Source organism: Sciurus carolinensis, chromosome 9 (assembly GCF_902686445.1).
Source record: "Sciurus carolinensis chromosome 9, mSciCar1.2, whole genome shotgun sequence".
NCBI lineage: Eukaryota > Metazoa > Chordata > Mammalia > Rodentia > Sciuridae > Sciurus > Sciurus carolinensis.
Genome location: NC_062221.1, coordinates 111,271,169 through 111,285,765, shown reverse-complemented (window position 1 = coordinate 111,285,765; position 14,597 = coordinate 111,271,169). Strand labels below are relative to the sequence as shown.

General features: G+C 32.9%; 1 protein-coding gene across 13 annotated transcripts in view; it reads left to right on the top strand.

Annotated features, from left to right (window-relative positions):
• Positions 1-14,597, top strand: part of Robo2 (roundabout guidance receptor 2) — a 1,215,662-nt gene that overhangs the window by 1,064,279 nt on the left and 136,786 nt on the right. For all 13 annotated transcript variants that reach the window (XM_047564678.1, XM_047564674.1, XM_047564667.1 and 10 more), the window contains exon 5: positions 2,325-2,463. In XM_047564678.1, the coding sequence (XP_047420634.1) occupies positions 2,325-2,463 (139 nt within the window). The remainder of the gene's footprint in view (positions 1-2,324; positions 2,464-14,597) is intronic.

Sequence of the window (14,597 nt, the reverse complement as noted above, 5' to 3'; positions counted from 1 at the left end):
TAAGATGAAAGAATTTCTTATAAATAACCCTTTGACCTAACTCATTGCTTCATGTTCTCTTCTATTTCATCTTTCATAGATCTACCAACATGATCTTCCATATATTTTATTACAAAGGTTTCTCTCTTGCTTAAGATCCTAAACAGCTCTCCATCATCCTGAGGACAGAGCTCACATTCCTTGACATAAAACACAGGTCCTTCATAGTCTTGCCACTGACCATCTGGCTAGCTTCATCTCCCACCACTTTCCAAGGAACTTAAGCTGCTTGCTGTTCCCCAGTTACCAAACCTGAAGCCTGGCCTAGCAGGGGATGTATTATTATCTGGTGGATGAATGAGTGGATAAGAAAAGACTTCTCTAGCTTGTCCATCCTGTGCCAGGTATAGTACAGTATTCTTGTCAACCCCAGAGGGGCCAGTCAGGGTCTTCTCTTAAATTATTGTTCAATCTCAAGTAACAGCAGTCAAGTTTAGTTCTCTTTAACAGTGAGTTACTATGGTTTTAGGTATATGGGACAAATATCTCCACTGGATGATAGCAAAAATATCAATCTCAATTCTTATGCTGATAATGTAATATTTGAAATACCCATAAGGATATATGCAACCTCTTACCTATTTGCTTCCAGAAGCAGAAATAGTTCCATATCAAGTATGCTATACTTAAAATAGTGGTTTTGTGCACACAGCATCCTGAGTTCAAAAGGACAACACTAAATCATTCCAAGGAACTTGCGCATTTGTTCTGTGGGCAACAGAGCATATTTTACTGTCTAAAATCTTTTATCTAAAATATTTAGGAACACCCATGCTTTCTCTAGTTTTATGAATTATTTGTAAATTCTTCATTTAAAAAAGTTTCTATGATAATTTTTTCTTTATCTTGTTTTATGGCTTAGAAATTTGAACTCTAAGAAGAAAGACACTGGAATATATTAAAGTCTTTGTTTTGAAGAAAATTTTGACCCCTACTCCCTAATTCTCCATAAGAGATACAATTGTCCTCCTTCTGAATGCCTACGAGTTAATTTTTCTTGCAATAAAATATTTCCCTCTCAATTTACTTATTTATTTTATAAATAGGGTCTTGATTTAGTTAATATACAAATATACTCACATTCTATCTTCCTAACAAATGTTACTCTAAATGATTTATTTTATTCAGAGTTTTCCTGTTAACTATGTTTCAATTATTGGGCTACTGTATTCATAATTCTAAATCAGGAGGTTGAAACCTGGAGTCCTCAGTGGCTAAACATGGACAGATGGTCAGATAAATTGTGTCAACTCCCTGTGGATCTTATCTTTCTTTTCCTTGACTTGGTTCTCTTTCTACTTCAATAAGTAGCAACATTGGACTTGCCTAAGATTTGGAGATGTGTTAATAAAATTTGTGTTAATTTTTTCAATATCAGACCATTATCAAAAAGGGAAGAAAATGAACAAGGAATGGAATTGTTTAAGGATACATGAAAATACGTTTTTGTTGTATTTTCTTTTTAGATAGTAAAATTCTTATGATTAGGAATTTATTCTCCTCTTCCTTTATATAGACTAATGCTAAAATGCAATTTTGCCATGCCAGGTATAGTTTAACTAAATAAATAAAGGCAGAAACACTGAAGCAGAATACTGAATAAATAAAGAACATAAAAATTTAAATAAAGTAAAAAATGTAAGTATCTGATTTAGGAGAAGAGCTCTAGAGAAGACCTTAGAAAATTATGTGTGATAGTTAGCTGTAATTAATAATGACAATATTTATATTAAAGAAAAAATATAGTAGATACCTTTCCATACATGAAATGAAAAATGTGTGTATTAAGTCCTTGGAAAATATTAGGTTAAGTGAGAAAATTTATACAACACTCACATGAAAGAGCACAAATTTTTTCCTCGAAGCATTCTTGATGGAATATTAATATCTTTTTGATGTTTTTCATCAGTCTCAGATTATAGTTTTCCTACTGTAAGCCATGATTATAGATTAATTTAATAATTTTTAAACTCTCCTTTCTATAGAATTTCATGTTCTTAATTTTTATGATAGGATTCGCCTGATTTGGTCCAGGAATTCACCAAAAAATTTAATATTTTTTCCACAAGTTTTGCATGTTCCTACATAAAAACCATAGTTATTCCTGTGCTTGATAGTAATTCATTTTATTTAGTTATATTCAATTCATAAGGCCTTATCAGACATAGTTGAGATACAGCATTACATACCTATGTACAAAAGTAAACAACATGTTCCCTTTGCTTTTTCATAATTACTTAAAGCACTCACATTTCATCTCATTTTATCTCTCTTTTTTTCCCAAGAACGACCCACATTTCTCAGGAGGCCAATTAACCAGGTGGTGCTGGAAGAAGAGGCTGTAGAATTTCGCTGTCAGGTCCAGGGAGATCCTCAACCAACTGTGAGGTGGAAAAAGGATGATGCAGACTTGCCAAGAGGAAGGTAAAACCATCATATGGATGAAAATTGTTAGATGACCAAAGAATAATTAGAAAAGAAAAAGAAATCCCCAATATCCCACCAGACATTCCTGCATTTTGGATTATTTCCACACATGTGATTTTTATATATGCAAGCCACATATTTGCTGTGTGCATATTAAAGTTCTTTAGGCTTTTGATATCACTCTTTGAATAAAGATCCACATTAGTACCTGATCCTTCATTCCATCTATCATCCCAAATATAAAAAATCCTAAATTTTTTTTTTTCTCAGGTCCTCTTGTAGGTGTTCACTCTCTTCCTTCTGAATCCTTGACCATCCATCCCACTCACTCCTTCAACAATGGCCCTGCTTCCATGATGTTTCATTCAGCTTTGATATCCACTCCATTTTTCTTTAATGCCTAAAGAATCTCCAGCAAACCTGAGAGTGGCCAACTTTAAGGGCTACAGCATCAAGGAGGCAGCAAGTAAAGGACACCACTTTCCACACAAGAGGATTTCTCTTCAGGGAAATTTATTCCATTTATTCCATTGCCTTTGTTTCAAGGAATCATTCTTTCCATTTCTTTCCCATTCTTCTTTCACCACACCCTAAAACTCAATCTCTCCATTATCTATGGGATTCAAAAAATATCTAGTATACTTTATAAAAATAATTTGAAATTTTAATTTTTTAGATTTTGTCCATCTAAGATCTTGCCTATTAGGATAGAAAAACAATGATTCAAGTGTTTGTATTTTTTAGCTCTAAAATTTGTTTTGTCTTTCTTGTATTTGGACATGCTGAAACTATAACCAGCACACTTACCACAATCATTGTCTATATAAAATTGCATGTCCTGTCTGTTTTTTGTCATTTTCTTCTAAAAATATTAGGTTTCATTCAACTAATTAAAATAAAACAAGCATCCATAGAAGCCACATACCCTTATGTGCATTCTCTAGCACTGCTGTAGATACACTGCTAAATTTATACTTTTATTTCAGGTCTGAACTTTGTATGTCCCTAGATCTATATTACCATACTTTCCAAAGTCATATCATCAGTGGTTTTGGCTTCAAATGGACCAAATGTTTTAAATTGTCAGTGAGAGTCTGTAGTCTGTAGGTATAAAGCACTTGATTTAAACTAATTCAGTTATATTTTTCTGTCTAAATAGAAGCTCTGTTTTTCTTTCTATTTTTTTTTTTAATCTTTGCCACTTTGCTGCCAGACATCTAGCTTTAAAGAATTGTCATGAACAGTGGATGTTAGTGAATGAGGCTCCTTGTGCTTTCCCAGCGAAGATGGCTAAAAAACAAGAGGATTTACAGAAACCGAGTGGTTACTATCTACTCTTTATATATTGTCAAAAATTTTCTTCAAATTTAAGAGACTATAATGGATAATTTTTATGTTGATGTTTAAGAGTAGCAGATTAATTATATGATAAAATTTATCCTAGGGTAGACAATGGTTAATTTTTAATTTCTGAGAGTATATAGCATTCTCCATCGTAAAAATAACTTTTAACTTTGGAATACTTTTAGAATTATAGGAACATGACAATGTTAGTAGAGTAAGTTCCCATACACAATGAACTTAGTTTTCCTTATTGCTGACATTTATGAGACGTTTGTCTCACCTAATTTACAAAAGTTGATACACAATAATTTAATAAAGTAGAAATGTTACTTGGATTTTACAGGTTTTCTTTAATGTCCTTTTTCTGTTCCAGATATTTATTTAGTTGGCTGTCATTTAGTGCTCATATATTTAGTGCATTTAATGCTCATATATTTCCCCAGTCTTCTCTGGTCTGTGACATGGTCTTAGTGGTTTTGTACTTTTATGACCTTGAAAAAAACTTGAAGAGAGGTATCAGCCAGACATACTATAGTTTATAGGTTTGTGGGTTTTTGGAAAAAATGCCACAATGCTGGATTGTCCTTATCACATTGTATCAAGGGTACCTGATATCCAAAGACCTCATCTACAGTTCATTTGTGCCAGGGCATTAGGGTAGCTTGTGAATACACTAATGAAAATGCCTGGAGACAGCATGGAAGACCTATGGTTTATTGGGGAAAGTTTACAAGAGATCAATGATTGATCAATGATTGATCTAATGAGAGATAGCAACTCTGAGAGAGATAGCCTTTCTGTCCCTCAAGGTTCTTTGCCCCAAGCAATGTCTCCCTATGGTGTTTTATCCAGTGATGGCCTGCTGGGCAAGTGACATAATCCCTCCCACACTGCCCTCAGTTCCATGCCTGTCTCCACTCAGAGAGGGGTTTTGTATATAGAAGCTGTGATGTCATCAGCCTTAGCTTGCTTACTTACTTATAAAACTAGCTTCCTACCTAGCAACTGTGTGTACAGACAAGAAAATAACTTTCTTTTTTTTAAGTTCTCCAGGAATTCTTTTTTTTTTTTAATTTTTATTTTATTGGTTTTTCTTAGTTATATCTGACAGTAGAAAATCTATTTTGATAAAATTATACAAGCATATCTTATTCTAATTGTACCCCATTCTTGTGGGTGGGCACAATGGTGGAGCTCACTTACATATTTTCATATGTGAATATAGGAAAATTAAGTTAGATTTATTCTGCTAACTTTCTACAGATAACACTAACTTACCCTAGTTCCCAGTGATCATAAGAGAAAGTCAGTGCCCTTCCAAATAATATGTACCTGGACTCTCAGGCCCAGACTTGCTCTCATTGTTTCCTTAACTTGACTGGATTTTGTGGAACAGGAAGGAAGCATTCAGGACAGGGTGTTCTATGAGCTTTGCTTTAGGAAAGATACAAAAGAAAAGTACTGTTGACCTTGTCAGTTTTTAAATGTTACACAAGATCAAATCAAGGAAAGATCAAAGGTAGAAACTTAGAAGCTATGTTGTATTTAAATGTGTCTGTTTTGAATGAAGGGAAAAATAAAACTTGAGCCTATTTAGATTTTCCCCAATTGACTAGAGGTGCTATCTCATAAACCTGAAAACTTGTTGCTACACTATTCTCCAAATATTGTCAAATTTATTTGTTTCAGATTATAGATACTGCACATTAACTGTACAACAGCACACAAGCTCCATTTTCAGAATGCGTGATATCAGGAGCCCTACAGTCAAGGTTAATTTTGAGAATGCTGACCTCCAAGACCCTCCCCTGAAACATTTTCATAGTTGCAGTCTCTATTCTTCTATGCCTGGCATTTTACTACTGCAGTATTAATGTGATCAGCTAAATATTTTTAAAGTATTAGGCAAATGGAAGTGCTGTGTAAGCTTTAAATTGTTATGTTAGAAAGTGCTTAAAGCAAGGATCAATGCAATACAGAAATTGAGGTCAGTATTTTTATCATGATAGAAACCATGCACTTTTTCTGCAATTCCCCATCTTTAAATGATATTTCAAAGAAGCTTATTCATTCTTGGATTTGTGTGTATTAGCATAAGCTTCTCGTATGCATAATGAGGGGGAAGAGACCTCTTTACTCAGAGAGGAATAACAGTAATGACTTTTAGCCCACCATGAACTAAATCAACAACATTGATTCTATTACATTATTTAGGTCTCAGACAAGGAAGATGGCCATTGTTCTTGGATAAGCAATTGGTGTGGAGGATGACATTTCTTTGGCTTACAACTTAATAAATTTTGAATGAGGTTTGTGTGGTGGTTCATGCTTAACACTTTGATAGTAAAGCTTTTTAGGGCAGCTGCATAGCCTATAATTACTATGTAAGTAATATATGACTAATTTTCTTTTTGGAGACAAGAACAGGCTTTCAATTCAGGTTTAAGTTTATGAAATGCTGTGATAGCTATTTGAAGCTTCAACACTGAAGAAGATATCTGTACCAACATTTCAGGGGCAAGGGTTGAATTCAGAGAGTATTTTTTCCTTGTGGTAAAAATATTTTTTAAGTAGTACTGTATTCTTTTATTTAGCCTTAAACTCCTGGCCTTTCATATTAACTATCTTTAATAAAATTACAACATATTCTTGCTGAGATGTGTTAAAAATATTTTTTGCCTACAGTGTTTGGGTGAGGTAGGAAACATAGCAAATCCAACAGTAGTTGTTGTATGCAACTTGGGAAAAGTTACTTATACTTTTTATAGAACAAAAGAATGAAATAGGAAGAGATTTTACATCACAATATTAAATCAATATCAAATAAATTAAATTAATATCAAAATATTAAATCCTTGCAGAAATTCTGAAGATATTAAAATAGTAATATAGTAACTGTGAAATATCACAGTTGAAAATTTCAGGAAGAAAAAAAAGTTGACCAAATTTTTCTAACCTTGCTAATTATCACTACATGTTTTTCTAGAGGATCTCAGTAAATATGTGTTGAAATATATCAAAACTATTTCATTTTACATACCAAGATGAAAATAAAGTGAGTAGGGGGAACAAAAGAGGAAAAGTACTCAAAGTTTACAGTGATCATGCTTTTTAAAAGCACAATTATTTTAAAACACCATTAAAATAGTGGAAGATGGACTTTGAAGTGTACCTATACTTATTAATTGCCTCATGCATTTAAAATGCCCATTGCCAGTGTGTAAAAGTAAGTTATTTAGACAACATAAAGGTATATTTTTGATCCTTTTACATTTCAGGTTGAGGAGATTGGGCAGTATGGCAAGTATTTACATTTAGAATTATTAAACACCTGACCTGAGGCCATTTCTTGCTTGGGTGCTGCAGCTACCTTTCTCAGGAAACCCTGGACTGTTACTCACTCATGCTCTTTTGATGATCAAGTGACTGCAGCACATCTTTTTACAGTGCTTTGTGTGTTAGAGGTTAACAGTGTTTGTAATAAATGAGGCAGTATTCTATCTTGAGTCATGTTCCATCATAGCACAAAGATGCCAACATTTTTGTTATATCAAAATATATATATGTACCAAGACTCCATGAAAATACCATATATTGATACAAAGAAACAGAATGTAATAAATTGATAATCAAAGAAATAAAACAGAAATATAATATTCTGTTGAATCTAAAAATACTGAGAAGAATAAAATAATCTCTCCCAGAATTTGGGTATGAAGTTTAATTGTGATTTCTTATCTGGACATGTCAGCACAGTTTGTCTTTCAGTTAATTATTAGCAGTCTTTAAAGTACTGTAAACTGGATATTTGACATCCATCATAAATCACATAATTTTAGCATATCCCCATTAGTTAGCTGTAGAATGTTTTCTATTCCAATATTATTTTCTAAACTAACTCTAAAACGGTGCAAACTTCCTCAATAAGGATCTACAGTACAGAAAGAAATGTTCATAATAGCTTATCAGAGGAAAAAAAGGAAATAAGATATGCCATTTACATTCTTATGTATGCTTGCAAATTCTAAATGCAGTTGATGGCTTGAACATAGTGGATATAATTCATGAATATTTCATAAAATAGTAAAGGGGCCAGAGAATAAGTATTTCAAGATATGTAGTGCAAAATTCTATCAATTTTCCTGAACCCACTGACATTCCTTTTCTAAAGTGCAAGTCTATTTTAAGAGAGTCTTCTTAGTTCCATGAAATGTGAGATTCACAGAAATGCATGATTCCATAAGAAAAGGAACTGAATAGAACCACTCATAATCCCATTTTTTTTTTTTTTTTTTTGTGGCTCTTTTACACAAAGTGGCTCTTTACACTTTGTCCTGGAAAATGTTCTTATATTAATTGTCTGGAAGAACCATTGTTTTGAGCATGTGCTACTGGGATGCAGGATCCTGAACAGGTGCTCAGCTCCCCTGCTGAGGAGATCGCCTTCACTTTCAGCTTGTGCCTCAAGGACATGTGGTAATTTGGGCTTCTGATAAATAACCACTCTGATTAGGTTGGCTGCTAAAGAATGTGTGATTAAAATCATTTTAGAAAAAAATAGGTGAAAACTAAGAACAGGAGAAAAGAGTTGTATATAAAACTTTGTAAATGACATTCATTAAAAAAAATAATAACCTGGTCCCAAAACATCAGATATTTAAAGAAAAGTTTAAAGGAAAATTCTGCATTTTTTCCTAATGCTACTCAGATTTCTGCCCCCTTTCTGTCTCAAAAATAAAAAATAAAAACTTCAAGAGTAATTACTGTGGGATTTTTTAATACTGATGACAATAGCATAAGGAATATTTAGGCCATTGTCCATGATGTTGGGTTTGGCCTTGTTCTGCAGTTCTTTGATCATTTATCTGTTTAATAGATCCCATTTTCTGAAAGGATGTTGGATAGATTTTCCTACCACTAACTAGGAGTGTGACCTTGAACATGCTATTCAAACTCTTTGTGTTTTTACATCCTAAAGATATGGTCTAGCAATGTGGTGGGACTAATAATTACCCTATGCTTTGAATCATTTGCACATGGTGAATAATTATGTCATATTCTAACACCAATGGTTATTTAAATGATATAACTCTTTCAAAGTACTGTAAACATTGTACAATGGATGCATATACACGGTACCCTAGTTTTATAAATCCAAATGATCGGTGACATTTTTTCATGATACAGACAACTTCAAGGAAACAAATGGTTACTGCTGAAATATAAGAAGTATAAAAATTTTATGTGGCAATTACATTCTTCTTTCTTCAACCAAATAATTTGCATAAAAGCACATAAAATGGTATTTATTTAATAAATATCAATTTTGCTTTTAAATGACACAGATTCATTTATAAATTCTTTTGCCCATCAATTTGCCAAGCCTGAAAGTAGTCCCCTATTTTCTACCTCTGGAAGTTTATGCATATCTCAGATATTGTGTCTGGCCCTACTTCAATCAGATTTCAAACCTGGACCTTCACATTTCACACATTATGTAGTATTATTTGGATTCTAGTAATGAGACTAGTGCTGCTTAATAAAAAGACTGCGATAAAAGAAAATATTTTCAGAAAACTTATTACATACCACACACACTACAAAATGCCTATAGTATACATTAATTCCATTATTTTAAAGAACAGTGTTACAGAATAATATTACTCTCCTTTGAGGAATGTGTAAACAGAAGTTTACATACGTTTAGTTTTCAAATTTACACAATAACAAGTGGTAGGACCTGATCTTGATTTAGAATCTGTCAAACATAAATCTATGTAATCTGTATTTTAAACTAGTGGGCTACATAATATTGTGATTATTAGTTGTTTATGGACTTGATATACTTATAAATTTTATGTATTTGGGTGAACATTTATATAATTAGCTATGAATAATACATTATAAATAGCTATGCAGAAATACATGTTGTTAAAGTTAAGGGTCACTTTTTGACAAATTTCATAAGATTCATATAGGATGTCTTCATATTTTGGAAATATAAACTTGGAACAGCTTAAATTACCTTTTGGAAACTAAAGATATAGATTTTGTTTACAAACAGAATTAATTGGAAAATTTCAGATGGATGCCAGAATTTTTTTTTTTTCTATTTTCATCAAATAGGTGCTAATAGTTGCTGTCAGCACAAAACTAATTGCCACCTAGGGTGGGGAGTGCACATTGCCTGGTCCTATGACATTGGCCCATCTGTTGAGAATCTCAGCTTGGGAACAATGCTGGAACTGGCATCCAATTTGGGCTTTGGCTAGTGGTCAACTAACAAGCTGGAACACACATGGAATATGAAGTGCCTTGAAGTCAGAGATGCTCTGTTGTCCATTAACTGGCAGCTCTTGTGTTGTGTGAGAACAGAGCCAAGACCAGGTGTCAGTTTGCAGAGCAAAAGGATCTGTCTGAGTGCCACCTGTCATTGGCATTAGGGTATTGTCCAACATGGGGGCCACAGTAGGTGTGCTTCTTCCATCAAAGTCTGACACATTAGAGTAATCAGCAAGGATGAGGTTGGGAGTGGGGTAATGTTTTGCCTTGGCCCAACTGTAGGAAGAGTCTGAGGCCTGCCAGGGTTGTCACCATATCACACAGGTGGATGAATAGTTATTGTTATAGACACTCTACCTTTTCCCTAGGTTCCTATCTTCACTATAAGCAACATGTAAAAAGGATAACATTGTTGAATTAGTTATATTAACACAAATACTCATGTTTATAAAACACTGTGGTTAAAATCATTTAAATGGTTTTCAATTATGCTAGGGTTTTTCTTAAGATTCCTTTCTACCTGGTTTTGTTGTCATTGCTATGCTTGCTCTGTTGAATTATAATGTGGGGCTGAAATGTAAATTGGAATTTAGGAGATCAATATTTTATTCCACCTCTGTCATAATTCCAAATGTTAATTTAAACAATTCACATAACATGTCAGAGTACCAGAGTCCACATCTGCAAAATGCCTCATTTGGATTGGCTGACTTCTGTGGTGTCTATAAATTTGTAAATGGTTTGATTACATGGCAACAACTAAAAACAATTACAGAAGCATGGTAATCCTGTTTTTCTTTTTCTTTTTTTCTCTCAAAAGGAGAAAAAGAGAACAGAACCAAAAAATTCAAATGGATGAGCTTAAAGAAGAAAAATAAAATTACTCATACACTAATTTCCAGTGATAACCAGTTTTTATGTTTTCCATACATCTTGCCAAAATCCTATGTGAATTTAGGTTTTCTGAACATTCAGAGTCATACTTGACCTTCAGTGCTTTCCGAGGCTTTTACAGAGGACATGCAACATCAATTCAAAAATATATTTTTGATTGTATTTTGCCCATAAGTATATTACAAATGATATACATAGTGCTTATCAATACAGAACTATTCTAAGCATTTTGCATACTCTTATCCTTAAACAATCTTATGATATAAATATCATTATTACATCCATATTGCAAAGGTGGAAACTGACACATAGAAAGCAGTTAGTCACTCACCTAATAAATGACCTGGAATGTCTGGGTTTTAAGCCAATGCCCTTGACCCCTACCTAGGGGTGCTGGACAGTATTGGCTTTTTTCCATTTTTGGTATTGAAGATTAGGAAAACAGTCTAATACATGCTTAGCTAAAAATATGACTTTGATCATACAGTCATTTAACACACCTATGTAATAAAGCATGTATTAAATATTTTATAATGGTATCATGCCACTTCCTTACTATCAGTAATAGAATAAATTCATTATATCAAATGCATAAAGAAATTTATCTTTTCCTTTTATTATTATTTGTGCATTGAAACAAAGTTAAGACTAATTGTACATTTTTTCCTCACAGTATATTTGCATTTAATATATTCTTGTCATCTTCTCATCACTGTATCAGTAAAGAAAAAACAAACGTCATAGGAAATGATCAGAAGTCAAAGAAATAATTGCCGAAGGAATTAAATAGTACTAGTAGAGTGTGTAAATCTAGAGTCATGAACTCTTCTGTAGTATTGACAGGTTAACTCATCTTTTTTTTAAATTGTATTTCATTTGTTCTAATTAGTTATATATGACAGTAGGATGTACTTTGACATCATGCATAAATGGAGTATAATTTCTCATTCTTCTGATTGTACATGATGTAGAATCACACTGTACATGATGTAGAATGCACATAGGATAACAATATCTGATTCACTCTACTATGCTTCCTATCCCCCCACTTCCCTCTGCCTAATCCAAAGTAAATCTGTTCTTCACTACCCCACCATTGTGAATTACAATTCAGTCTTTGTTATTTGGAGATTGGCTTATTTTGCTTAGCATGATATTCTCTATTTCCATTATGGAATTGTTTTAATCAAACATTATCAAGGAAATATCAGAGGTCACTCTCAGTAAATCCAAATGTGTCCTAAACAATATGTTAGGAAATGAAGCTTAAAAGATGAGTTAACCTCTTAGCAAATAAAAGCGATATTGCCTAATATATATCATATAATTTATATATATGTATAAATTTCATATAATAGACCCTAAGATAAAGTTGACTATTTCATCTAGTTATTCAAGCCTACTGATATAAATTGAAAGGTGAAAAAAAGCAAAGATAAGATAAATGTGTTGATACATCTTTGCTACTGTGTGAAGGAGATACAATTGCCAAAGATAAGAGACAGGAGGAGAAATACTTTCAAAGTTATTACTACTTCACTGTAGCAAGCCAATTATTGGGTAAATCTGTTTTAGTTGTTACATAGCATTAATTCATTAGAGCTTTATTTCAGAAGGTCACTTAAGGAGGTAAGAGGTTAGCATTGGGTATAGTGAACATGTGCCTAAAAGTTAAAATACTGTAAAACCTTCTGAGAAAATTGTTCATTATATAGATCTCTGGGTCAGCACCATGACAGGATCTCACTGTGGAAATTTTGCTAATTTTTCTTATCTACATGATGTTATAATTACAAAAATAATATAACATCTTTAAAGTCATTAAATGCTCTATGTTTTTAAATGTAGGCATTTAGAAGGCATTTAACACACCCAACTGAGTATTTTCTATCTCTGAAACTCATATGACCAATGCACTTATAAAAAAAATATGTTTAATGACAACCATCAACATTCCAACCAGGAATGCATATTAAATTCATTAATCTACATTTTATAGCACTTTGTCCAAATATTTATACCACAGATAAGAAAAACAAAAATGTAAATCAGGACAGTTATCTTTATTTATTTGAGAGATTTTACAAAGAGAAAGAAATTGTTTTTTATCTGCTTTATGAGCATAATTTATAGTAAGATGTCAATATTCTTGAAAGAATAATAAAAATATCCAATGTAGGTTAATAATGTATTATATTTCAAGAATCATTCAAGAGGTAAGCAAACACATTCATCAAACATTAGAAATGTGTTGATATATCAACAAATAAAAGAGATGAGTCAGTTCTCAAGGATGGTGGTAGGACTTGAGATATCACAGAATAAGGCAAACCACATAAAACTGGCATGTAAGATTTGGGGGACTTTCATAAAAATCAAAGTTACTTTATTCCTGTGTTACTCTAGAGATGGGTCTGAAAAAGAAAATAGATTTTTGTAAATGAAGTGCCAAAGACTATTTTCACAGACAGAAGAAGGATGAAAAAGCCTTGGAAAGTGTAGGCCAACAGCTTGTGTTTTACTTTGCCTGAAGCACAAAGAAGGAGCACTTAAGCCTAAAAAGTGAGGAGAGCTTCTATTTTGAAAGCCCCAAATCCAAGGGAAGTGCTTAGGCTAAACATATGAAATGGGGAGTCACTTAAACATGTGGAATAAGAGAGCGTTTGTCTCCACATTTAGAAAACTGTGTTTTTTTTTGTTTGTTTGTTTGTTTTTTTTAACATTTCTATGTAGGGTAGTTTGGAGCAGAGAGTTTGTAGGTAGACATTCCTGGTAGGAAATTGTTGGAAAGGTAGTGAGACTGCCTTGGGGTGTTTTCTGTGGGTACACAAACATGGAGATTAATGCACATGGAAATCCAAAGAAAACCATTTTGTTTTCAATTTGAAAAGTTAAAAGAGAAAGAGAAGTTAAAAGTAAAACTGAAATTAATAATTTGGGTGCCTGAGTAAATGTATTGTGCTTAGTAAATAGAGAAGTCAGACTTATTGTGTAGTCTAATCAATTTTAATCATGTAGTGGTAATTTATAAACTTAAAGGTACAATTGATTGAGATCCAAAATTACTTTTGCTCTGAGTTAAACAGGTTAAAGTATGACCAAAGCAACGATGATATGTAGTCTGTGATAAGATGATTTTGAGTTGTGGAGATGTTAAAATGTAAAGAGTGTGTGTCTTAAATTTATCAATTCTGAGAGTGACAGCTAGGGTGTACGAGTGCTTACATGCAGTTCACTCAGTCCATCTCCACCTTTGCCTTATGAAGTAGGAGATATTACCATCCCTACTTTATAAATGGAAAATTCAAGGGGCAATTTTAATGGTGAAGATTTGAATACAAACACCACAGATCCAAGCCCACTTTACTAAGTAGTATACTCATTGGTTTACATCTAATGGAATGTATATTCTTAAAAATAATAACAAAAACTGTAACTTTTCAGGACCCACTGGTTTTGTGGTAGGTGGTTATATAGTTTATAATTAATGTTTCCAGCAGTCTCAAAGAATCACACCCCCCCTTTTTATTTTTGGTACCAGAGATTGACCCCCAGAGTGCTTAACCACTAAGCTATATCACCAACCCTTTTTATTTTTTATTTTGAGACAG